Source organism: Harpia harpyja, chromosome 4 (genome assembly GCF_026419915.1).
Source record: "Harpia harpyja isolate bHarHar1 chromosome 4, bHarHar1 primary haplotype, whole genome shotgun sequence".
Taxonomy (NCBI): domain Eukaryota; kingdom Metazoa; phylum Chordata; class Aves; order Accipitriformes; family Accipitridae; genus Harpia; species Harpia harpyja.
Genome location: NC_068943.1, coordinates 83,172,454 through 83,198,553, shown reverse-complemented (window position 1 = coordinate 83,198,553; position 26,100 = coordinate 83,172,454). Strand labels below are relative to the sequence as shown.

The window sequence follows — 26,100 nt, the reverse complement described above, 5'->3', positions numbered from 1 at the left end:
AAAACACCAGCCACGTACCTCTAGCTCCAGAAAACAAGGGCGGGCAGCTACACAGGGCTCAGAAAAAGCTGGTGACCATGATGGGATTTATCCCAGCCCCACAGAGAGCCTTTGGGGTCATGGTCGGGAGCAGTCGCAGATGCTGAGCCCAATGTCTGCCCCATAGAAAGGCACAGGGCAAATGGATACAGCCCTTCCCACGGCCCTATTTACAGAGCTGGGCCATGGGCAGGTGTCCTCCATGGGGGCAGCAGCCCTGCTGATTGCTCTTGTTAATGAGATTACGGGTAATCGGGATCAATTTAGTGCCAGCATGGTCTGGAGTGGGGTGGGGTGATGGAGGCTGGGGTCTGTTCTGTGGCATGTTACTACAACGTCCCCGGGCAGATGGCTCAGTGTGTCCCCCCCGGAGCAGGGACGGCTGTGGCCGTGTGGCCGGCAGCAATAGGGCAGCACCCTGGGGTGCAGGGGGGGCGAGGGGCGGCTGAGCATCCCAGGATGGCTGCAGGTAGCATCCCAGGATGGCTGCGGGGAGCATCCGAGGATGACTACGGGGAGCATCCTAGGATGGCTGTGGGGAGCATGCTGGGATGGCCGCTGGGAGCATCCAAGGATGATTATGGGGAGCATCCCAGGATGGCCACAGTGAGCATCCCGGGATGACTATGGGGAGCATCCCGGGATGGCTGCAGTGAGCACCCCAGGATGCAGCGAGCATCCCGGGACGCCATGGCAAGCATCTTGGTACAGCTACACTGAGTATCTTGGGGTGGCGGGGAGAGACACCTCCAAGGGATGCTGCTGCTCTTTTGGGGAGGGGGGAGGCAATTAAATAAGGTGACCCCCCCAGCAAATGCCCAACCAGAAAGAAAAACCCCACTTCCTCTCTGATTTTATTTATTTCTTTATTAAAGCCTTTATTAAAGAGGTGGGCGGGGAAGGGAAGGAAAAAAAAACCCCAAAGCTCGCAACATTGTTTATTTCGGACCCATAATTAATAAAACTAAACCAACCCAAACATGAGGCAGCACAGCCCTGGGCACGGCTGCCCCCCCTCCGCCATCCTCCATGCTGATTTTGGGGCCTGCCCCGCTCCGGTTTATGCAAAAAGGAGCAAATTCGCAGCCTGATCGGGTGTGCTGCAGCCTGGCTGGATCCGGCCCTTGGGTCTGACCAGGACAGGATCAGCCCCAGCAGAAGCAGGAGGATGCTCGGCCAGTTTGGGAGCAATCCCGACGGAGACGGGGCAAGACGCGGTCAGCAAGCAAGGGAAAAATCAAGGAAAAACTACACGGATTTAACTGAAATGCTAAAAAAATAAAGAATGATACTAACACTAATTCATCAGTTAAATGATGCTGCCAGACTGGTCCGTAGAGTTTAGGCCCTGACCAGGATCCTTTAAAATAAGCCTTTCTAGAAAATTGTAAATTTTTATATAGTTTCTCTCTAGTATATACACACACACGCACACGGCCCCCGCTGTGGGCAGGAGCACAATCAGCCTTTAGAAATAAATTACAGACTCCCCCAATCGCTAGCATCAAATATACAGATCACTCCTTGCAGCTGCTTCCCCCCCCCCCCCCCCCTCATTTTTTTCTTTTTTAAGGCACTTTTCTGGCCTGGCCTTTTTGGGGATTTTTGTTTGGTTCTATGTGAATCCTACCTGCGGAAGCATCAGCATAATTTTTTGGGGGGGGTGTTTTTACCATGATTATCTTCATTGCAAATATATAAATCCCCTCGCTAGACTATTTACATCCTGACCCTGGGAGATGCCGTGAGCGGCCATGAGCGCAGCGGAGCCGCCGGGATGCTCTCGCCGGAGCAAAACGATGGGGAAAAGGGCTCCGTGGGGTGAAGGGTCTGTCCCAGCTCGCGCTCGTTAGCACTGAAAGTTCGTCTGGGGAAGAGGGGCTGGGCAGGGGGGACTCCCCAGGGGAGGCAGCGGGGCTGGGGGGAATGGGGGGGGACCCCATCCTGCTGCATCTCCATCCCTGCCATGTCACCCCGTCCCTGCCTTCCTCCTGTCTCCGGGCTCGGGCATCTTCCTCCAGCTCCTTCCCGTGCCTGGTCACAGCCCCAGGGTGGCCTTGGGGACAGGACAGTGACATGGGACATAGGCCATTCCACCCTGCCATGGGGTGGTGGGTGGCCTGTGGGACCCCCCCCCCCCAGCCCAGGCAGCCTCTTCCCCAGCAGGTAGCAAAGTGCGGGTGAGACCACACCATCCAAAATATTTTTTAAAAAGGGGAAAAAAGGGAAAAGAAAAAAAAAAAAAGTCTCCATTCCCAGGGTGGGGACCGGGGCTGTGTCCCCAAGTTCTCTGTCACCCAGCAGCCCCGGGATGGCAGCAGTGGAGCTATAAGCGGGTGGGGGGGAGACCAGGGGGGTGCTGTGCCATCCGGGGGGGGGCAGGTGGCAGCGAGCCCTTAGCTGGGCATCTGCACCTCATTGTACACGTCCGTGCCCGTCACCTCTTCGAAGGTCACCACGGCATCGTCCGCGTCCAGCTGGAGGGACGGGAGAGGGTGTTAGGTGGGATGGGGACTGGGATGGGGACAGGGACGGGGAGAGGTAGGATGGGGACAGGGTGGGTATGGGGAGGGGTCAGGAATGGGGACAGGGACAGTGATGGGGATGGAGACAGAGATAGGGGCTGGGATGGCTATGGGAATAGGGGCAGGGATGAGGCTGGGGACAGCAATAGGGATGGGAACAAGGATGGAGACAGGGCTAGGGATGGGGACACAGATGATGAGGATGGGGACAGGGATGGGGATGAGGATGGAGACACAGGCAGGGACAGGGATGAGGGTGGGGACAGTGCTAGGGATGGGAACAAGGATGGAGACAGGGATAGGGATGGGGATGAGGATGGGGACAGGGATGGGCACAGGGATGGGGACAGCACCGCAACGGCTCCCAGCCCACGCCAGGGCTACGTACGCATTTGAGCTCGATGTCCTGGAAGATCCTGGGCAGCAGTAAGCGCCGCACGGGCACGGTGAGGATGAGGACGAAGGGCAGTGCCAGCGAGGCCGGGGTGGACTTCACCACCCACAGCAGCACGAGGATGATGATCTGGGTGAAGGTGAAGAGGTGCATCCGCCAAGTCTTCACCTGCAGGACAAGGAGCCCAGCGGGGTCATGGTGCTGGGTCCGGCACCCCGCACCCTTCCCAGGGTGCTGAGTACTGGGCAGGATGAGTGGCCCAAAGAGCCCAGCGAAGGTCAACACCAAAGGAGGAGGCTCTTTGGGGGAGCCCCAAGCAACTGCAGGCAGCACCGCGGGGTCCCACAGCCCAGGACACCCCCAAGCCCACGGCCACCCGGCCGGGTGACACAGGGCTCACTCACCCGGGTGACGTAGGGCTCTCTGGGGTGGTACTTGGGTGGCATCAGCAAGAGCAGGATGCGGTCAAAGAGTTGGATGCCAAAGAGGGAGGTGACGCCCATGTAGAGGAAGATGCCGAAGAGCACGGCCAGCGGGATGTACTTTAGGATGGGCTCCATGAGGATGGAGATGCCTGCGGCGGAGAGGGAGAGGTCAGGGAGAGCTGTTGGGGGCACGCAGCCCTCGCTGCCCGGGGTGGGGTGGGGGGGCACATCCCCAGCTCACCGATGAGTAAGGCCACAAAGAAGCCGCTCACCGCGTTGTTCCTTGACCTCCAAGATCTGGGACTTCTCGCCAGAAGCGGAGGTCTTGCTCATGACGGTGAGGGCGTTGGCGTGGGTGATGGTGCGGACGGTGGTGGCGCTGAGCCAGGGCATGCCGAAGAGGGCGGCCAGCCCCCCCATGGCCACGATCAGCAGCAGGTCCAGGTGGAAGCCGGAGCCTTTCACCAGCTTCCTCTCGGGCTTGCTGACGATGAGGCTGCCGGGGACAGAGAGGGAAGAGTCAATGGTTGGAGGTCCCTTTCCATCCCTGTCCTGCCAGGCACCCCGCGCAGTCCTCCCTTCCCTCCCTGTATCCCTCCGGTCCTCACGTGGTGATCTGTGTCTCGAGGAAGATGAGGATGAAGACCAGGAGGGCGGGCACCACGGAGGCGAACATCATCCAGATGGGGAAGCTGTAGTCCTTCCCCATGGGGTTGATAAACCAGCCCCGGGCGGACGCGTTGGTGACCTCCAGCCCTTTGGGGACATTCAGTTTCTGGATGGGAGCAGAGATGGGGGAGTGAGGGGACAGGGATGGGGCACCCGGCTCCCCGTCCCCTTGTTGGGGACACCCGTCTCCCCGCAGCCCTGCCCTCCCGCTGCTCCCTGACCTGCGTGTACGTATCCTTGATGAAGAAGTCGACCAGCGCCATGATGAAGATGGAAATGGGCACCCCAAAGTCCCCGATCAAGCGCCGGACCTGGGGGGACACCGTGATCACGTTAAACCCGCCTGTGTCCCCACCCAGCCGAGGGGATCCCCGCCTGCCGTGTCCCCGCCGGCAGCGAGCTCTAGCAAAGACCTCTGCAGGAGCATGCAATGAGTTTGCACGGTCTCAGCCAGCCCCTTTCAGGAAACCGCACCCGCCGAGCCCCCATTTTGCCCCCAGCGCTGTCCCTGGGTCCAGTGAGGGGGGGACAACGATGGGGACACCACTGTGCCCCTCCCCGTCCTCACCCTGCCAGGCAGGAAAGCACTATTCTTGAACTTGCGGAGGAAGAAGGCCAGGAAGAAGGTGCCGGCCATGAGGACGAGGGACAGCAGCGCCGTGTTGGGCTCTGGCACCGTGGGGTCAACTACGTCCACCGTGTTGTAAAACCGCTGTAGCGGGTGATCCTTGAAGATCTGTGGAGGAAAAGGGAGAGGGTCAGGGAGGATGGGATCCCTGCTAGCGGGTGGGGATGGGGGATCCCCCTGAACTCCTCCTGCCATGCTGGGAGCCCCGTGGGTGTGTGGCAGGACAACCGGTGAGGCTGGGAGCTTGGCACACGGTGAGCAGGGAGTTATTTTTAGGCTTGGTTTTCTCCACGCTCCTTCGGAAATGGGGCCGGAGCAGGGGCTGGGTGGCACGGTGGGGACGGACGAGCACGGCCCTGCTGCGGACCATGCGTCACCCAGGATGTTTGGGGCTGTGCCGAGCCTGTAGAGGGGGGCACCTCGGTGTGATGGGGGGCCAGGGTGTGATGGGGCGTGTGTCCCACCCTGGCACCTCTCCAGCACCAGAGGTGTCCCTGTGGGCACTCAGTGCACAGGGTGACACTGTCCCATTGCTACCAGCCAGCTGGGAAGGGTCTGAGCCAGGGGATGGGGGAAGAAATCAGGGCTCTCTGGGCAGTTCCTGGGCAAGGACCGTGTTTGCTGCAGCCCAGGTGGGACATCTGCCTGGGCTTCACCTCCCTGCCCCAAACCCCCCCCTGCGGAGAGAAGCACGAGCTGGGAAACACCTGGGAAGAGGGAGAAATCGCTGAGAGATGGGCTCCATCCCTCGCCTGCACCCCTCACCCAGCTCCCCCCGTTTCTATGGAAACCTGGGTGATGACTACAATCTGCAGCCCCCCACCTCTTTCCCACCGCAGGACCCCCGCGCCCCTCACCGTGACGAGCTTGTAGAAGGTCTCGTAGATGAAGATGAGGGAGATGAGGAAGGAGAAGATCTCCTGGGTGTAGCGGGACAGGTAGCGCACCAGGAAGCTGCCCTCGCAGGCCACCACCACCAGCACCAGCAGGATCAGCCAGAAGCCAATCCAGACCCGGCCCACAATGTACTCCATGCCATAGCTATTGCAGAACTGGGGAGCCAGAGGGCACAGCTCTGTCAGCCGCCCGGAGCTCCCGACACGGGCACCCAGGGGGGCTGGACCCCAGGGTCCCACGGTGGCCCTGCGTCTCCTGCCCAGGGGCTGGGGGGTGGCAGGATGGGGATAGTGGTACCCTGGTGTGGCAGGACCCATGTGGGATCACCCATCTGGCATCACCCATGTGGTGTCACCCATGTGGTGTCAGCTATTTGGCATCACCCACATGGCATCATGCACCTCGCATCACCCCTGTGCCATCCCCTGGATGGCTCTACCTGCGTGATAGCACCCATGTGCCTTCACCCACATGGCATCACCCATGCAGCATCACCCATGTGCCATCACCCACATGGCATCACCCATGCAGCATCACCCACACGGCATCACCCATGTGCCGCCACCCACGTGGCATCACCCATGCAGCATCACCCATGTGCCATCACCCACACGGCATCACCCATGCAGCATCACCCACACGGCATCACCCATGCAGCATCACCCATGTGCCATCACCCACACGGCATCACCCATGCAGCATCACCCACACGGCATCACCCATGCAGCATCACCCATGTGCCATCACCCACACGGCATCACCCACGCAGCATCACCCACACGGCATCACCCATGCAGCATCACCCATGTGCCATCACCCACACGGCATCACCCATGCAGCATCACCCACACGGCATCACCCATGCAGCATCACCCATGTGCCATCACCCACATGGCATCACCCATGCAGCATCACCCACATGGCATGCCCTCATGGCAGCACCCTGTGCTTCTGCCAGGGCTGGTGGGGACACCACGAGCCCGCTGTGGGGACCACTGGTGGGTGGGTTGGGGGCACCCAGGGGCGCAGGGTGGCACCCACCGAGTAGAAGGCTTCCTCGAAGACGAGGAGGGGTCCTGAGAAGCCGACGACGAGCAGGGGCTGGGCACTGAGGATGCTGAAGAGGACGCACTGCACGCAGGTGGAGAGGAGCAGCTCCGACACCCCCATCATGCCGTTGGTCTTCTCACCTGGAGGGGGGCAGAGCCGGTGGGTGCCGGGGGGGAGACAGCGCTGTGTCCCCCCCATCCCACACTCATCAGCATGGGGATTAAGGGGTGCAATACCCCCCCCCAGGGGCATCCCCAGGGGATGGTGCTGCAGGCGGTGGCACCCCCGCTCCCCCAGCCCCGTGCCCAGCTGGGGGACGTCCCCATCCCCTGGCGTGTCCCCAGCCTGTCCCCCCCATTACTCAGCAAGCCTCCAAAGGTGATAGCAGGTGACAGCGCCGCAAAGTAGATGAAGATGATGGCGGCCAGACACTGGGGGCTCAAGGCATCCTTGATGTCGCTGAGATATTTGGGGTACCGGCGGCGGATGTCCCGCACCAGCCCCCCAAAAGGTCTCCCCGTCCTGCGCAGGGGGTCGTCGTCCTCCGGCGCCTGTTCTTGCAGCCCTGGGGACACAAGCAGGCGGCCATGGGGGGACCCCACCTGCAAGGGAGGGGGGTCCCGCCAACCACGGGGACGGGGGATTCCAGGGGGGCTGGGGTGGTCCCCGGCGTACTCAGGTCTTTTAGGAAGTCCTTGGCCGGCGCCTTCTCGGGGGGCTGGTAGCGGCGGCGGAGCAGCTCGTGCTGCAGTGGCACCAGGCTGCGGAGGAGCTGCTCGTTAATGGTGTCGGTGGGCGGCAGGACGATGCTGGCCTCCAGAAAATCGTCCACCCCCTTCAGCAGCTCCTGGCGACTCTCGGCCAGGTAGGCATCCCGGCGAAAGACCTGCGGGGTGGCCCGGGGACGGGCGCTCAGCCATCTCCGGCACCCTTGGGTGCTGCTGGGCAGCCACCCGGCCCCTGAGCATCCCCACGGGGATGGGGCATCATGGGGACATGATAGCATGTGGACATGGGGGCATGAGGATGAGGAGGGGCACGGGGACACAGGGGCTTGGGGACAGGGGGATAAGGGGGGACGTGGGGGACTTAGGACCACAGGAGCATGAGGACATGGTTGCTTGGACACATGGGGACAAGGGGACATTTGATCTTGGGGACATGGGAGCATGGGGACATAGGGACACAGAAGTGTGGGAACAGGGATGCATATGGACATAGGGACAGGGGTGCATGTGGAGATGGGGACAGGGGTGCACGAGGGCATGGAGACCCAGAAGGATGAGGACACAGGTGCATGGGGACAAGGGGACATAGTGGCATGGGGACACAGGGACACGGGCACAGAGAGGGACAGGGCACAGTGGGACGAGCCCTGTTAGAGGGTGCAGCCCCAGGGCTGGGGACTTTGGGGTGCTCAGGGGGGCTGGCACCCTGGACGGCAGTGCTGGTGGCAATGGGGGGTGAGCCGTACCCTCTCAGACATCATGGTGGCGATGGTGCGGCCGATCTCGTGGTAGCTGATGTGGGGGCTGTCGGGGCCCAGGACCACGAAGAGGAAGCGGACGGGTAGGGACACGTTGAGGACAGCGTCCAGTGTCACCGCGTTCTTCAGGCGCATGAAGGCCAGCGTCGGCTGCTCCAGGAAGGCTGCGCAGCCTGGGGGGAGGATGGGATGGGATGGGATGGGGGTCATGGGGGGGCCAGGCACAGGGACACGGGGCACAGGGACGTGGGGACACAGGAACGCAGAGACATGGGGACATCAAAACATGGGGACATCGGGATATGGACACAAGGTGACACAGAGGCATGGGGACACGGGGGGACAAAGGGAATAGGATAGGGGCACAAAGACATGAGGACACGGAGGCACAGGGACACACAGACACGGGGACACAGGGATAGGTGGGCATGGGAGCACAGGGACATCGGGGCGTGGGGACATAGAGACATGAGAACATGGGGGCACAGGGGAGTGGAGAAATGGGACGTGAGGACAAGGGACATGGAGACACGGGGCCCAGAGAGCAGCACTGAGCAGCAGCAGGCAGCGGCGAAGGCTGAGGATGGGGAGAGTCAAAAAAGGCACAAGAAATGCAGCAAGTGAGCGAGCAGGCAGCGACGGGCAGACGCCAAAGCTCCCCCCACACAGCCCGGCCCCGCACCCACCACCCTGACCCTGCACCCACCACCCTGACCCCGCACCCACCTCCCCACTGACCACTCACCCACGAGGACCAGCGTGGCCTCGGCATCCTTGGGGATCTTCTCAGGGAGCTGGGGTCTAGTGGCCCCGCTCGGGCTCTGTTGCAGGCAGACAAATAGCAGGAATCACCCAGCCATCCCTGGTGGCTGTCCCCTGCGCCTCCCCCTCCATCCCCTCCATGTCCCCCGCCATCCCCTGCGTGTCCCCTCTGTCCCCTGAAAGCCCGGCTCCCTCGCTACCACCCCACGGCAACACCTCCCCTGCGTGCACATGTATGTGCATGCGTGTGCACCCATGTGTGTGCATGCCCCTGCAAGCGTGAAGGTACGCGCATGCATGCGCGCGCATATGCCTGCACAAGCGTGCACATGCATATGTGTGCACGTGTGTGTGAGGGCGAGAGAAAGCGGTGTGCGTGGGAGTTTGGGGAGGTGTTTGTGCCCGTGCGCTTGTGCGTGCTCGTGCCTGCGTGAGTGCGCGTGGATAGGTGTGCAAGTGTGCACGAGTGTGTGTCAGTGGGTGGGTGCGCTCCCCGGGGGATGTGCAGCACGGGGGTCCCTGCGAGAGCCTGCACACCGCTTGGCGTGCAACTGGACGGTGTGTGCACACGCGTGTGCGAAGGTGTGCGTGCACGTGCACCTCGTATGCATCTCCCAGCAGCCCTCCCCACACCCTGGCCAGACGTGGCACCCCCAACTCTACACCCCAATGCCCCCCTGCACCCCCCCGGCCCCCCATCACCCCCCACCCCAGCCCTGTCCCTGCTCGCCTGCTCGGCCCCGGCCAGCCTGCGCATCTCCAGGGGCTGCTGCTCCCGCAGCAGCGGCTGCTCCGTCTCTGCCCGGCCCGTGCCCGAGCGCTGCAGCTGCGCCGGTGACAGGGTCCCAAACTGCTTGCCCTCGCTGGGGTGTCTAGAGCAGCAGCGAGGGCGGCGTCAGATGGGCCAGTGCCGCTTGACACCCCCCCCCCCCCAAAACCCCATAAGACAGCCCCAGCTCTGGGGGTGTGCGGGGACCCCCAAACTGGGCTGGGAGGCAAAGCCAAACCACGGAGGGGCTTTTCCACCCCGTGCCAGGCTCCAGCGGGACTCGCTGGGGCCGTATCCAGCCTGGACACTGGGGGTCCCCCCCCCAGGGCCATCACCCCCAGCCGTACTTGTGCTCCAGCAGCAGCGTCCTCAGGATGTCATCCCGGTCCTGCGGCTTGATCTGCCCCTCGTAGATCATCTGGTCGATGAGGATGTGGGCGATGGCCGCCAACGAGGTGGCCGCCACGTTGAGGAGCACGGCGCCTACGGGGATAGCACCGTCACCGGCCGGCTGGCGCGGGGGCCCTGCCACCATCCCGGCCCCAGCCGGTGTCCCCACCTTTGGGCAAAGCCCGTCGGATATCCAGGAGGCTGCGGTAGGTCAGGAAGGAGAGATGGGGCTGGCCCCAGTGCCCGGCTTCCTTGAAGTCTTCCTCCAGTTTGAGCCAGTGGCTGGCCTCCATCCAGTAGAGCTCCTTTCTGTTGTCCATGACCAGCTCGTGCAGCTCCACGTAGCCCTGCAGCCAGAGCCGGGGCGGGGGGTCAGGGTCCCCCCTGGCCGCACCGGGGACCCCCCAGGAGACCCAGAGCTGCAGCTCCCGTGTCAGCATCTCCCTGTGCCCTGGTGTCCCCAGGGCTTGGTGTGAGGTTGGTCCCCAGATGGCCACAGTCCGCCCACCCCCGGGAATGGGGAGGGAATGGGGGTCCCCAGGGCAGCACCCACCTCATGGGTCTCTCGCCGGGACACAGGCCGCGTGCTCCCCACCGCCTCCAGGTCCACATCGGTCACCGACGGAGCTGCGAGCGGAGCCACCGATGCATTAGCTGGTCCCTGCCCTGGACCCCCCTGGGGTCTGTTGGAGGCATCTCCCCCTCATCACTCCCATCCCAGACCCAGTTGCGGTTGCCTGGATGTGTCTCCTGCTCCATCACCCCCACCCCAGACCCAGCTGGGACTCGCTGGACGTGTCCCCCCCTCCATTGCCCCATCCCAGACCCAGCTAGGGTTAGCTGGATGTGTCCCCACCCCTATAACCCCCATCCTTAAACCAGTTAGGGCTTGCTGGATGTGTCCCTCCATCACCCCCCGCCCTACCGGTGCCCACCTCCAGCCCCTCGAATCCCTGCAGCCCAGCTCCTGGGGCAAGGTGACAGTCTGGGGACATCACCGGCGCCGGGGTGCGGGCAGGACTCGTGGCCACGCTCTGTCCCACCACCCTGCCACCGGCACAACCCTGACCCCAGCACCGAGCGCTGCCCCTTGGACTGGGATGGGGACAGCACATCCCCGGCCAGCCAGACCCCAGGAGCTCGAGGTGTCCCCGTCCCCGTCCCCCACCTACCTATGACCCCCCTGCACTCCCCACGACCTCGCAAGGCTCCAGCCCTATAAAGTGGGGGCCAAGCCCCACGCCCCACAGCCGCCCTGTGTGCACCGTAAATCCCGGAGCACTTTGCCTTTGCTGACAGTAAACACCAGCGCGGGTCCTGCTCGCCCGTGGCCGCCCCAGTGCCGGGGACAGGCTCACCCCGTCCCCTTCTCCCCCAACTGGGGACCACGGCGGTCCCCTCGCTGCCCCCAGCCAGGTCACCCGGCGGGGTGATGCTGTAAGAGCCGCATCCCGCTCTGCCGGCTGAAGGATGCTGTGCCCACGCGAGCAGGGATGGGGCGCGTCCCCCCCTCCCCAGTGTCCCCGACAGCGTTGGCCGTGGCACGTGGGCACGAGCCTGTCCTCGTCGCGGCCCGCTGCCACCGCCGCCAAGCCGCCCGGCGCCAGCCGGCGTTCAGCCCCAAGTGGTTCTTGTCCTCACCCCAAACAAAGACTTTATTTATCCTCAATCAGCGGGCAATTACGGACAAGCGGCAGCGGTCACCCCGCGGCGTGCCCTGACGCCCCGGTGACGGTCACCCCGCGAAGGGTGGGGACAGGGGTGGCAAAGCCGGGGCGGGTGGCGCGACGGAGGGCTGGGTTGGGGATGGGGGGGATGCCGGGGCTGGGCTTCGTCCCCCGGTGCCCCCACGGTCACTCACGCTGCCCTCCGCCACGGCGGCTCGCCTGTCCCGGGGGGGCCCCGGCCGCGCGCCTCCTCCCATCCACGTCATAGCATCCCCGGCGGCTGGGCAAATACTGGCTGCAAAACACACACCGCCAGGATGGGGGGGTGGGGTGTCAGCGCCGGGCACCCATGGGTGCCGGCAGCCTCCCCTTGCCGATGCCAGCCGGGCAGGCGGGGCAGTGTCCGGCCCCTTGCCCGATTTGGGGGACTCACCACAGGGGCGTCAGCTCCTCGGCTCTGGCCCTCCACGCGTGCAAGGGGGACCCGGTGCCGGTGCTGGCCCCTGCGCAGAACAGGCGGCAGCGTTACCCCCCGACATGCGTCACCCCAAACGGGGACCCGAGGGTCTGGAGGCCGGGAGCCGGCACAGCCCAAGCACCCCCTCGGGGTGGCAGCTCCAAATCGACTGAGCTTTGGGCAAGGGGATGCTCTGGGGCACGCAGAACCCCCCAAACTCCCCTCACCTCCCTCCCCGGGGACTCTCAGTCATGGCCTCGAGGACCCTGGGTGTCCCCAAGCTCGGCCCTGTCGCGGGCACCCATAGCCCTTGCGCTGGAGGTGGCACCTCACCGGCTCCAGGGCTTTGGCAAAGGGCGTCGCTGCCTTTGGGAGATGCGATCCCGAGGGCTGCGTGTCCCTGCCTGACCTCCCCGGGGGCTCCGAGCGAGCCCTGCTGCCTGTGCAACGCTGGCACCCGTGCAACACATCTGTGCAACGCTGGCACCCGTGCAATGCTGGCGCCCATGCAACGCTGGCGCCCATGCGACGCTGGCACTCATGCAACGCGTCTGCGCAGCGCTGGTGCCCGTGCAACACATCTGTGCCATGCTGGCACCCATGTAATATGGTGCTGATGCAACACGGGTGCCCATGCAACGCTGGCACCTATACAACGCTGGCACCCATGCAACGCTGGCGCCCATGCAATGCTGGTGCCCATGCAACAGGCCTGTGCCATGCTGGTACCCATGCATAGCTGGCACCCATGCATAGCTGGCACCCCTGAAACTCTGGCACCCATGCAACATGCAACCTTAAACCACCGGTGCCCCTGCAACACTGACACCCACCCGGTGCTGGTTCCCGTGCAACGCCGGTGCCCGCGCGGTGCCATCACCCACGCAATGCCATCACCCGTGCGACGCCATCACCTCCGCAACGCTGGCGCCCGTACAACGCTGGTGCCCGTGCAATGCCATTCCCCATGCAACGACGGTGCCCACGCGTGCCCAGCGTCCCCCAGCACCCAAGGGAGCCACTCACTGCTCATCTCCCCCAGCGATAGGTGGGAGTCCTTTATGCCGGGGTCCTCGTAGCCCTCGGGGTCCAGGGTCCTCCTCATCCTCTCCTCGTAGGCCTCCTGCGGGACAGAGAGAAGGGGGTTCAGTGGGGACCAGCACCCCCAGCACCTCACCGGGGCCGTGCCGGGGGTGGGAGCCAGCCGGGGCGCAGCGGTAGAGCCAGGGCTTGGGGCCGGGTCTCCCTACCTGACCGGGCCCCTCCATGGCTCCGGGCTCGACCCCCACCACCGCCTCGCTGCGTCCCGGCAATCAGCCCGGCAGCACCATAACCCGGCACTCTGTGGCATCGGGGCGAGCGCAGGGGAAAGGGAGAGAAAATATGTTAGGAGAAGCAGCGGCAGTGCTCGGTGCCCCCCGGGGATGTGGGATTTGTCCCCCGGGATGGGGCTGAGGCCGGACGCGAGGGCCATTCCCGCAGCCCCCGCCTGCGTAACCCGCTCCCCACGGGCCAGGAGGTGCCGGGGCCGGGGGTCCCCCGGGAAGCAGTGCCCTGCCCTGCCGCCGTCTGGGATGGGAACCGACGTCAGGCGATGGCAGAGCCCCCGCAGCATCCCACCAGGGACGTGGCATCCCGCCCTGGCCCACCCGTGCCCACACATGCCGGTTGGTCCTGCCGTGTCCTGCGCCTGGGGGTCAGGTCCCCTGTGGACCCACGTACAGGGGCTGGGTCCCACACGACCCCTCGCGTGTGGGTGGGGTCCCATATAGACCCACACACAGGGACTAGGGTCCCATATAGACCCACACATGGGGCTGGGGTCCCATACAGACTCACGCACATAGGTGGGGTCCCATATAGACCCATGCACAGGGACTGGGGTCCCATATAAACCCACGCACACAGGTGGGGTCCCATATAGACCCATGCACAGAGGCTGGGGTCCCATATAGACCCACGCATAGGGACTGGGGTCCCATATAGACCCACACACAGGGACTGGGGTCCCATACAGACCCACACACAGGGGCTGGGGTCCCATATAGACCCACACACAGGGACTAGGGTCCCATATAGACCCACACATGGGGCTGGGGTCCCATATAGACCCACGCACAGGGGCTGGGGTCCCATACAGACCCACGCACATAGGTGGGGTCCCATATAGACCCACGCACAGGGACTGGGGTCCCATATAGACCCACGCACAGGGGCTGGGGTCCCACACTGCAGTGCGTGGGGCCCCCAGCAAACTCCCCCCCCCCACAGCCCCTGGCAGAGCACTGGGGTGAGAAAGGGGAAACTGAGGCACAGCTGGGCTCACGGCGACATCCCAAAGCAGGATGGCACAAGCACCCCAGGGTGCGCAGCGGGGGGGGGGGGGGGCCTGCTGCCCCCCCCCCCCCCCCCGCTCAGCACCCAAAGCCCCTGCAGCCCCCTGAGCGGCAGGTGGGTGCCTGGAGGTGGCAAGGTGCAACCTGTGCCTGCACCCCCCCTGCACCCCACTGTGACCCCCCCCCCACCCACGGCTGCCCCCCCACGTCCCCCCCCACCCGCAGCTGCCCCGAGGCTGTGGCGGGGGACAACCGCCAGGGGGCGCCCTGCCCCCGCACGCCGCCCCCCCCCGGCCCCCCCCGGGGCACCCCCGGGGGATCCACGAGTTCGAGTCCCCCCATAACCCCCCATGACCCCCACACCTGCCCCCCCAGCCCGGACCCTCCTTTGGGGGGGGGGGGTCCTGCCCCGAGATCCTCAGCCCCCCTCTGCCCCAGCACACACCCCCCCCCCCGGGGGGATCCCCCCTAGATTTGGGGGACGAGAACCCCGGCTGCCCCCCCCCGCCCCGGCCCAGGGACCCCCACAATCACGGGGGGCTCATGGGGAAAGGGGGGGGTTGCTGCGAGGTCAGGGGGTCTTTGGGGGGGGACCAGCCCCCCCCCCTCAGATCTCACCAGGGTGATGCAGGAGCTCGCTCCCGGCCGGCAGCCGGGGTGGGGGCACGGAGACCCCGCTGGGGGCCACGGGACCCCCCCGGTGGGGTGCGGGAACCTCGGCGGGGCCACGGGAACGGCGGCCGGCTCCGGACCCGGCCTCCTCCTTCCTGCCCCGCCTGGCCCCGCAGCGCCAGCGGCCCCCGGCCCCCCCCAGGCCGGCCTGGCCCGGGCCCCCCCCCCCCCGAACCCCAACACCCCCCCCCGAGCCCCGCCGGCGGCTCTTGCATCAGCCCGGTGTGCGGGGCTGCGTCCCGCTGATAACGCCCGGGCGGTGTCGGCCCCCGCCCCGCTGTCCCCCCCCTCGCTGTCGTGCCCCCCCCGGGGTCCAGGAGGTGCCCCGAGGCCGGGGTGAGGGGCTGGGGGGGGGGACCCGCTGGGCACCGGTCACCCTGCGCCCAGGTGACCCGGACCTGGCGAATCCATCCCTGTGCCACCTTGCACCTTATAGAGCCCATACGTTCCACGCCGTGTGTGCCGTACAGAGCCCATCTCGTGTGCACAGTGTAGAGCCCACACCTCCCGTATCACGTGCGTGGTATGGAGTCCATACCTCCTACACCATACACCCCGTGTGCACGGTATAGAGCCCGTCTCTCCTGCACCACATAGCCAACGTGCTCAGTATAGAGCCCATACCTCCCTCGTCACGTGCATGGTATGGAGTCCATACCTCCTACACCATACACCCCTTGTGCACAGTATAGAGCCCGTCTCTCCTGCACCACATAGCCAACGTGCTCAGTATAGAGCCTATACCTCCCACACCACATGGCTAGCACGACTCAGGACTGGACTCCTGCCTCCTACACCATATATGCAGCACGGCTCCGTATAGAGCCCAGACCTCCCAAAGCACGTATCGCACACACTCAGCACAGAGCCCATACCTCTCACACCATCCACGCAGTGTGGCTTGGTGCAGGACCTCTCTCCCACAGCAGGTGCTCAGTATGGAGCCCATACATCCCACGCCATCCATGCAGCATGGCTGGGATCCGTCCTGCAGCAGGTACCCAACGTGGCTCAGTATGGAGCCCATACATCCCACGCCATCCATGCAGCATGGCTGGGATCCCTCCTGCAGCAGGTACCCAACGTGGCTCAGTATGGAGCCTATACATTCCATGCCATCTGTGCAGCGTGACTGGGATCCGTCCTGCAGCAGGTACCCAACGTGGCTCAGTATGGAGCCTCTATGTCCCACGCCATCTGTGCAGTGTGGCTCAGCTCCCTCCTGCAGCAGGTACCCAATGTGGCTCAGTATGGAGCCCATACATCCCACGCCATCTGTGCAGCGTGGCTCAGCTCCCTCCTGCAGCAGGTACCCAACGTGGCTCAGTATGGAGCCCATACATCCCACGCCATCCGTGCAGCGTGGCTCAGCTCCCTCCTGCAGCAGGTACCCAATGTGGCTCAGTATGGAGCCCATACATCCCACGCCATCCGTGCAGCGTGGCTGGGATCCCTCCTGCAGCAGGTACCCAGCGTGGCTCAGTATGGAGCCCATACATCCCATGGATGGGCACACCCCGCTGACATCCCTACAGACGCCACCCCACTCCGGGGGCACCCCGGGGTGCTCCCCCCAGCCCCGCCTGGCCCCACCGGCCCCCCGCCCACCCCGGCCCCCCGCGACACCCCGAGGTGCCGCCAGCACCCACGACCCCACACCTTACCCCTGGGGTGGCTCCGCGACGCCCCTGCCCTCGCCGCCAGCCCCTGCCCGCGCTCTGCCTGCAGCTGCCCGCAGGGAAAGAGTCGTGCGGTGCGGGGGAGCGCACCCAAATGCCCTAAGTCATGCTCACCTCCCTAATCTTCCCCCCCCCCCACCTTCGGGCTCACCCGGCCCCCCCCGGGGCCCCCCGTAAACAAGGTTATCGGGGCGCAACATCTTGCGGCGTCGAGGCTGCGCCCCGCCTGCCTGCCGCCTGCCTGCCCGCGCCCCACGGCCCTCCCCAGCCGCTCGTCCTGCCCCGACTCGGCCGTGTCGTGTTCCCGGTGCCCCCCGCTATCTTATTTATGAGGCTCCGGGTTTCCCTGCGGGGAATCCCCGGGAACCCTCTGGCTGCCCCCCTCCTTCACGTAGGGTTGGGGTTTTCTCTTTTTTTTTAAAAAAAAAAAAAAGGGGGGGGGGTTCCTGGGGAGGTTTCCCCAGGGGAGGAGGCGTGAGGTGCCAGTGGGTCCCTGCAGGGACGGGGGACGTGGCCAGGCTTCCGTCTGTCCCGCGGGATCGGCGTCCCCGGGGTGCCCTGCGGAGAGGTGGTGGGACGGGCATGGGGGCTTTGGTGCAGGGCGAGGAGGGTGCGTGCGTGCGTGTGTGTACACGTGTGAGTGCACATCTGTGTGCACGTTTGCGTGTGCACGCGTGTGTGCGCGTGCAAGTATGTGCATGCACCTGTGCATCCGTGCATGCTCAAGTGTGCACGCATGTATTTGCACGCAGGCGTGCGCGTGCGTGCACATGTATGCATACATATATATGCACGCGTGTGCATGTACGTGCGCGGGTCTCTACGTTTGCAACCTTCCTAAAGGGCTCTCGGCCCCCAGCCCCAAATCCTAGGGTGCAAGGAAAGGGACAAGGGTGAGGTGGGTGAGCTTTGCCCATGCACACCCACACACGTGCACACACACACACACACACCAGCCACCCAAATGCTCGGGGACACCCGCAGGGACGTCCCGGCTGCTGGGGCATCGCTCGTGCCCCAGCCGTGGGGTCAGGATGGCGCTGCCCCCCCTGTGCCAGCCCCGTTTGGGGGGACGGTCCAGGCTGGGGGCCATGGGCTGCTGGCCTGTCCCACAATTTGGGGACCCGGTGGCACCTGCTGCGGGGATGCAGGGCCAGGATTTGCGATAGCTGCGGGCTGGGTGCTCTGATAACGGCCCCCGGTGTTATCTGGGTGCTGCCAAGGGCTCCCCTCCCTGCAGCAGCCCCGTGGATTTTGGGGGTCCCTCCCCCCCTGGGGTGCCCTGTTGCCCCCCGACTGGGTGCTAGGGGCTGGGTCCCCTTTGCAGGGGCAGAGGAGGGTGTGGGGCACCCCGGGGGGGCACAGAGAGGTGGGATGTGTCCCCACAGGTCGTGGTTGGGGGGTGCCTCTCTGCTCAGGGTGACTCTGATTTATCTGGGTGCTGGGGAGGGAATATGGGTGCCTGCGGTATTCACCTCCCCCTCGATTACCCTGTCACATCAATGGGGAAACTGAGGCACAGTGCACAAGCAGGGTGCTGGGAGCACTGTGGGGCTCCCTCCCCAGCACAGCCCCCCCGGGGGGCTCACGCCTCACCCCCCCCACTTGGGGGGGTCCCACACACCCCACAGACCCCGCGGGGAGGCGAGATGCTCAGCATCCCCCCAAAGCAGGAACCCACGGCAGGGAGGGGGGCAGCCGAGCTCAGCCCTGGGGGGGGGCAAAGGGCCCCCCCAATTCCCCTGGGGGCTGCCTAGGGTCCAGCCTGTGTTGTCCCCCCCCCCTCCATGTCTCTGCCCACGGGGTCCCCACCAGTGGCACATCATGGTGAGGGACTGGGCCCTGTAGGGAGGAAGCCCCCCCCCTCAGCTTTATCCCCCCCCCCTTTATTCCCCCATCCTCTCCCTTCCCAGGAGGGAAGAGATTTTTTTTTGGGGGGGGGGGCTGGAGGCGGGGAGAGCACCAGGCCCCGCATCCCTCTTGGGGGGGGGGACGCACGGCCCGTTGGCGTTGGTGGTGGGGGGGGTTGCTGGTAAAGCAAAGCCTGCGCGGTGCGGGGGGGCCGTGGCAGTGGTGGCGTGGGGGGGGGGGGGGAGGGTGGGTGGGAAGCGGGGGTCACCCCACGGGAGAAGGGGCATCGCCCGTGCCCGTGGCCGGGCCCCCCCTCCGCCCCGGTTCAGGCAGCTCTGGATGGAAACGAGCTGCCTGCAGGCTGCCATGGCTCTGGGGCTCTCCTCCAAGAAAGCCTCCTCCAGAAACATCGCCGTGGAGAGGAAAAACCTCATCACCGTCTGCAGGTGGGGGCTGGCCTGGTCTTGGGGGGGGCAAGTGAAAATAGAGGGGGGGGGGTGGGGAGGGGGCGGGGGGGAGAGAGAGAGAGGACCACTGCTGCTGGGGATGGAGGAGATGGAGGATGGAGGGGGGGTGAGGGAGGAGGGGGGGGTCATATCAACCCCCCCCCGTGGTGCTTTCACCCTGGGGGGATATTTTGTTGGTGGTGCAGTCGCTTTTTTTTTGGGGGGGGGGGAAATTGAGATTTGGAGGAGGATGGGGGATGCAGGGAAGGAGGGGGGGGATGCGGGGATGCGGGCGGTGGGGTGGGGGCGGTGGGGCTTGGGGGGGGTCCGGGGGGGGGGTGATGGGGGGGTTGGGGACACGACAACAACATGGAGGCTCCCGGTGCCGGTGATGCCAGGGGGAGGAGGGCCGGGGGGGGGGGTGCAGGGGGGTGGAAGGTGAGGGGGGGGCTGGGGGCAGCAGGGCTTGGGGGGGGGGCTAGGGCTGGGGCTGGAGACCCCCCCCCGTGGGCAGGGGGCCGAGGAAGTGACGTCAGGGCCCCCCCCCCGCTCAGGGCAGTGAGGATGGAGGGATGAAGGCAGCAGGGATGGAGGATGAGGGTTGTCATGGCGACGCCCGGCTGGACCGGGGAGGGGGGGGCAGGGATGGGGTGGTGGGGCTGGTGGTCCTTGCCTGTCCCCAGGGCCCAAGTGTGGCATGGGGTGATGTCCCCCCCCTCCCCGACCCCCAGTTAGGGGCTGCTTGTGCTGGGCTGTGATGGAGCCTGGCCTGGGGGATATGGGGGGCATGTGGGGGGCACCGAGGTTTGGGGTCACTGTGCCAGGGACCCCCAGGTTCTGCTGTTGGCGTCTGGGTGACCCCCAGGGCTCCTCGCCATGGCACAGGGCACCTCCAGACCCTGCTGTCATGACATGGGGACCCCTGGGATCTCCTCATCATGGCACGGGGCACCTCCAGACCCCACTGTCATGACATGGGGACCCCCAGGGCTCCTTGCCATGGCACAGGACACCTCCAGACCCTGCTGTCATGACATGGGGACCCCCAAGGTTCCTCGCCATGACACAGGGCACCTCCAGACCCTGCTGTCATGACATGGGAACCCCTGAGATCTCCTCATCATGGCACGGGGCACCTCCAGACCCCACTGTCATGACATGGGGACCTCCGGGGCTCCTCACCATGGCACAGGACACCTCCAGACCCCACTGTCATGACATGGGGACCCCCAGGGCTCCTCGCCATGGCACAGGACACCTCCAGACCCCGCTGTCATGACATGGGCACTCCCTGGATCTCCTTGCTGTGGCACAGGGCACCTCCAGACCCTGCTGTCATGACATGGGGACCCCTGGGATCTCCTCATCATGGCACGGGGCACCTCCAGACCCCACTGTCATGACATGGGGACCCCCAGGGCTCCTTGCCATGGCACAGGACACCTCCAGACCCTGCTGTCATGACATGGGGACCCCCAAGGTTCCTCGCCATGACACAGGGCACCTCCAGACCCTGCTGTCATGACATGGGAACCCCTGAGATCTCCTCATCATGGCACGGGGCACCTCCAGACCCCACTGTCATGACATGGGGACCTCCGGGGCTCCTCACCATGGCACAGGACACCTCCAGACCCCACTGTCATGACATGGGGACCCCCAGGGCTCCTCGCCATGGCACAGGACACCTCCAGACCCCGCTGTCATGACATGGGCACTCCCTGGATCTCCTTGCTGTGGCACAGGGCACCTCCAGACCCTGCTGTCATGACATGGGGACCCCTGGGATCTCCTCATCATGGCACAGGGCACCTCCAGACCCTGCTGTCATGACATGGGAACCCCTGGGATCTCCTCATCATGGCACAGGACACCTCCAGACCCCGCTGTCATGACATGGGGACCCCTGGGATCTCCTCATCATGGCACAGGACACCTCCAGACCCCGCTGTCATGACATGGGCACCCCCTGGATCTCCTTGCTGTGGCACAGGGCACCTCCAGACCCTGCTGTCATGACATGAGGACCCCTGGGATCTCCTCATCACGGCACGGGGCACCTCCAGACCCCACTGTCATGACATGGGGACCTCCGGGGCTCCTCACCATGGCACGGGACACCTCCAGACCCCGCTGTCATGACACCAGGATGTCTCCAGACCCCACTGCCGTGATCTGGTACCCTCCACCTGCCGTCATGGGGATCCCCAGTCTCACCCTCCCCACGTGTGGCTGTGACCCACAGACAGGGCGATCCCCCCCCCGGTGGAAGCACCTGCCCGGTCCCCCACTGTCCTGCCAGGCTCAGCGGTTTTCATGTCTTCGGCATCTCTCTCCACCGAGCACGAGCGGCTGGGCGGAAGGGGAAGCCATCACCGCCCGCGCACGGCCGGGGAGGAAGGGGGCCTTTGTTTGCCCTTCCTGGCCGCTCGCACGGCGGGGGGGCAGCGGCCGCCCTGGAGGGCTCCCTGGGGACGTGGGGACATGGGGGGTCAGCGAGCCGCAGCCCGAGGCTCAGCCCGCCGCCCTCTTCCCGCTGCCAGGCTCGAAAGCCAACGTCTGCAAAAACAATTTGCGCCGTCGCTAAAACCTAACGTGTGCTGGATGCAGGGTGCTGGGTGCAGGGTACTGGATGCTGGGTGTAGGGTGCTGGGTGCCTGTCCCCTCCCATCGGTGATCCCGTCCCCCCCACCAGGTTCTCAGTGAAGACCCTGCTGGAGAAATACACGGCGGAGCCCATCGACGACTCCTCCGAGGAGTTCGTTAACTTTGCCGCCATCCTCGAGCAGATCCTCAGCCACCGCTTTAAAGGTAACGGTGGCCCGGGCAGCCCCTGGTGTGTCCCTGTCCCCATCCCTGTGCTGCATGGTGGATGGGGATGCATGCATGCACGTGCTGGCACCAGAGAGCACGTCCGGGCTCCGGCTCGGGGCTTTCTGGGTGGACGGTGTTTGCCAGCACAGCAGCCCCTGACCGCAGCCCCTCGATCCCCGCAGGCCCCATCAGTTGGTTCAGCTCGGATGGGCAGCGTGGGTTTTGGGATTACATCCGCCTGGCCTGCAGCAAGGTCCCCAAAACAACTGTGTCAGCAGCATCGAGAACATGGAGAACATCAGTACCTCCAGGGCCAAGGTCAGGAAAGTGCCAGCCCCAGCCCTGTCCCTGTCTCCATTCCTATTCCTGCCCCTGTTTCCATTCACACCCTGTTCCTGGCACATGGACCCATCCCTATCCCTATCCCCATCCCATCCCCATCCTCATCCTATCTCTATCCTCATTCTATCTCTACCCCATCCTGATCCCATCCCATCCCCTCCCCATCCCTGTTCCCATCCCCTCTCTGCCCCCATCCCCTCCGCCCTGCCCTCCTGCAGCCCCATCTCACCCCACAGGACCCCACGGGGTCACGGGGGAGAAACAGGAGCTGTGGGTCCCCACGGTGGGGGGGGACAATGGGGCCGAAAGCAGCTGCCGGGTGGGGACCACCCACCTGCTGGTGCCCAGAGCCCCGGGGGCAGGCGGGAGTGTGGTGGGGGGACACCCGAGGGTGGCACCCGATGAGCAGCCGATGGTGGCACCCGTCCTCAGGGCTGCCCCACGGGGCAGTGCCTTGCAGGGCCGGGCTTGGATCCGCGTGGCGCTGATGGAGAAGCGCATGTCCGAGTACATCTCCACGGCCCTGCAGGACACGCGGACCACCAGGTGAGCAGCCCGTGGCACAGCCGGCCGTGGCCACGCGCGTGCCTGCGCTGCCCTGGGAGCGGTAACGGTGTGCGGGTGCTGCGGTGTGTTTTGGGGTGCCAGTGGGTGCATGCGCAGCCACGTTTTTCCTTGCAGGCGGTTTTACGACGATGGGGCCATCATGCTGCGGGATGAATCCATGGTGCTCACGGGGATGCTCATCGGGCTCAGCGCCATCGACTTCAGGTAAGGGCGGGCGGCGCGGTGGGACGCGGGCACCCTGCCCCGACTGGCTCCCCCCTCGCCAGCCCCCTGGGGCTGCCCTGATCCTCTTGCTCCTTCTCCTGCCGCCGCTCAGCTTCTGCCTGAAGGGCGAGGTGATGGACGGTAAAACGCCCGTGGTCATCGACTACACGCCCTACCTGAAGTTCACGCAGAGGTAAGAGCCGGCGTGCCCTCCCTGGGGTGGGGAACCCACCGCCTCTCCCCTAGTACCCTGGTGGGGCTCAGCTGGGCTCCCCCCTGCCCCTGCGTGCCAGCCCCCCACCACGGTACCGTCCCCGCTGAGCCCCCATGCCCCCCAGCTATGACTACCTGAGCGAGGAGGAGGAGCGGGGCAGCGTGGAGAGCAGCACGAGTGAGGACAGCTCCCCCGAACACCCCTACCTGCCCCTGGTCACCGATGAGGACAGCTGGTACAACAAGTGGCGCAAGATGGAGCAGAAATTTCGCATCGTTTATGCCCAAAAGGTACCAGGAGCTGGGATGGGGCCATACGGGTACCAACCCCCCCTGGGATGCTCCAGCCCGGAGCATCTCCCCCACTGCATCCTCACTCCCACAGCCCAGTGGTACCCGCAGCCCTTCATCCTACTGCTGCGGTGACCCAGCCCTCTCCTCGTCACCCTGGGTGGCCCCGAGGACGTAGTGGGGGGGGGGGGGGTCCGGTGGGTCTGACAGTGGCCTCATGCAGGGATACCTGGAGGAGCTGGTGCGGCTGCGGGAGTCGCAGCTGAAGGACCTGGAGGCGCAGAACAAGCGGCTGAAGCTGCGCCTGGAGGAGGTGGTGGTGCAGAACCAGCTGGAGAAGAGGGAGCTGGAGGGCATCATCCTGGAGCTGCAGGAGCAGCTGTGAGTGGGGAGATGCCGCTGCTGCCGGGCGTGGTGGGTGGGGGGTCCCTGGTGCCTGGGTGCCCCATGGGCTCTGGGTGGGAGATGTGTCCTCAGTCCCCCACCGACCCTGAGGGGCAGGGTGAGTGGTGGTCCCCAGCACCCCATACGCCCTGTGGGGTGTGATGGGTGGTGGGTTCCCAGTGCCTGGGTGCCCCATATGTCCTGTGGGACACAGCGGGTCCTCAGCGTCTCACACGCCCCACGGGGTGTGATGGGTGGCAGGTCCCCAGTACCCAGGTGCCCCATATGCCCTGTGGGACATGGAGGGTCCCCAGTGTCCCATATGTCCTGTGGGACATGGTGGGTCCCCCATGCCCCATACGTCCCGTGGGCCGTGTCGGCCGGCAGGTCCCCGGCACTCGCGGCTGTGCCGGGTGCTGAGCACCCACCTTTGCCACAGGACGGGACTGATCCCCTGCGAGAACCCGCAGCTGGCCCAGCTCTCCAAGGAGATGGTGACACCCCTGGTGAACCAGTGGCCCTCGCTGGGGACCCTCAATGGCAATGAGAGTGGCTCGGACAGCAAGCTCTACAGGAGGTAACCCCCCCAGTGGGGGCAGAGCCGCCCTGACCTGCACCCAGCACCCTATCCCGCCCCAAGGGGGGTCTGCCCCGGGCAGGGGATGGGGAGAAGGGCTGGCCCTGGCTGGCAGGTCTGTCCTGGCCCCGGGGGCAGCGGCGTGGGGGGGCTCAGCGCCGTCCCTCCGCAGGCACAGCTTCATGAGCACCGACCAGCTCTCGGCCGAGAACAGCCTCAGCTCCGACTCCCAGCGCCTGGGCGAGGGCAAGCGCGAAGGCGAGCCCTGGGGCCCCTTGGGTAAGACCCCCCCCCACTGTAGGGTGCCCCACAAGGCTCAGCATGTCCCCCAACACGCACCCATGCATCTGGACCCCCCCCTTCCCCCCTCCAGCAGCCCCCTCCTCATGCCGGGGATACTGTCCCAACAGAGCAAGGACACCCAGGTCCCTCCCGGAGAGGTGGTCCCTGTCCCCATCCCCCCCCCCCCCCCGCGGCAGGGCTGGGGTGCGAGGCCGCAGCCCCCCGCGACGTCGGCGTCCCGCTCTGTGCCCGCAGGGAAGGACCCCACGCCCTCCATGCTGGGGCTCTGCGGCTCCCTGGCCTCCCTGCCCAGCTGCAAGTCCCTGGCCAGTCTCAAGTCCAACGAGTGCCTGGTGAGCGACAGCACCGAAGCCAGCCCGACCCGCAGCCCCAGCTGAGACCCCCGGCCCCCTCGCCGCCCCACGGCCCAGCCGCCCGGTCCAGCGTCGCGGCAGAGGACTGACCTCGGTCCCCCCAGTTCGCCACGCCGGGACCGACGAGGGACTCGCCGAACCTGCCAGGGAAGCTGGAGACGGGCATCCCCCTCCCCATGTTGACACCCCACTTCGGCTGTGCCTCAGACCCCCAGCCTGGTCCCTGGCTGGAGACATGGACCCGTTGGGATGGGGGATGCCAGACTGGGACCCATGCGAGCTGGGGATGGGGTGGGGGTGGGGGGGAACAAACTGTGCTGTGGAGGGACGCTGGGAATGACCGCTGCTGGGGAGCAAGGTTGGGGGGGGGTCACAGCCAAAGCCCCTTGGGGGCAAAGGTCCCAGCACAGCCCCAGTGTCCATCCTGCTTGGCCCAGGGGCACCGCTCTTCCCTCGGGCGCCCACCCGGGCTTCGCCTGCCCTCTAGTGCCCAGCCTCCCCCCGCCACCCCCCCCACTTCGCACCCAGGCACTGCAGGGGGGCTGGCCTGTCCCTCCCTTTGGGGACCAGCTGTCCCTCCTTGCAGAGGCATCCCTGCGACAGGGATAGCCACCTCGCCCCCCCCCCACCCCCATTCCCACCCTCCCCCGGGGTTTTGGGTTGTTTTGGGTGATTTTGGTTTTTAATTCAGCCCCATCTGCCTTGTTGGAGCAAAAGGAATCAATAAACGCAGCAAGCTGAGCTGGCCTCCGTGAGCTCCTCTCCAGCCAGGAGAGGGAAAGGGGGGGGAAAGAGCCCTTGTGCCCCCAGCCATGAGGCTTTGGTGCAGGCAGGGATGCTGGGGGGGGTCTAGTGAGCCTCCTCCAGCCCCTCACCCCAGACCACCAGGGCAGGGAGAACACCTTTGAGA

General features: G+C 65.5%; 3 protein-coding genes across 3 annotated transcripts; 1 reads left to right on the top strand and 2 right to left on the bottom strand.

The window, feature by feature from the left end:
* Positions 1–1,584: 1,584 nt before the first annotated feature.
* SLC4A1 (solute carrier family 4 member 1 (Diego blood group)) lies at positions 1,585–16,944 on the bottom strand. Its single transcript, XM_052785194.1, is given in 23 exon segments — positions 1,585–2,516; positions 2,953–3,126; positions 3,363–3,532; positions 3,625–3,655; positions 3,657–3,879; positions 3,992–4,158; positions 4,274–4,363; positions 4,621–4,788; positions 5,538–5,732; positions 6,619–6,767; positions 6,989–7,192; positions 7,303–7,513; positions 8,102–8,286; positions 8,859–8,934; positions 9,606–9,747; positions 9,992–10,127; positions 10,204–10,381; positions 10,588–10,661; positions 11,896–11,996; positions 12,135–12,204; positions 13,185–13,281; positions 13,409–13,500; positions 16,831–16,944. Coding segments are annotated over 22 exon segments (2,940 nt in total). The 5' UTR covers positions 13,427–13,500; positions 16,831–16,944; the 3' UTR covers positions 1,585–2,435.
* On the bottom strand, positions 15,524–16,738 carry LOC128140832 (uncharacterized). The gene is made up of 2 exons (XM_052785195.1): positions 15,791–16,738; positions 15,524–15,747 (listed from the first exon to the last, which is right to left on the bottom strand). Exon 1 carries the CDS (start codon positions 16,668–16,670, stop codon positions 15,927–15,929), a length of 744 nt encoding a protein of 247 aa, XP_052641155.1. The 5' UTR covers positions 16,671–16,738; the 3' UTR covers positions 15,524–15,747; positions 15,791–15,926.
* A 2,014-nt stretch (positions 16,945–18,958) lies between the features above and the next one.
* RUNDC3A (RUN domain containing 3A) lies at positions 18,959–25,923 on the top strand. The gene is given in 12 exon segments (XM_052785191.1): positions 18,959–19,142; positions 21,838–21,953; positions 22,139–22,215; positions 22,218–22,274; positions 22,759–22,844; positions 22,980–23,069; positions 23,182–23,262; positions 23,408–23,573; positions 23,797–23,954; positions 24,397–24,534; positions 24,707–24,813; positions 25,072–25,923. Coding segments are annotated over 12 exon segments (1,326 nt in total). The 5' UTR covers positions 18,959–19,035; the 3' UTR covers positions 25,215–25,923.
* The last annotated feature ends 177 nt before the right edge of the window (positions 25,924–26,100 follow it).

Coding starts and splice junctions, on each gene's coding strand:
- LOC128140832 (XM_052785195.1), bottom strand. CDS start 16,670: ATGGGATGTATGGGCTCCATACTGAGCCACGCTGGGTACCTGCTGCAG.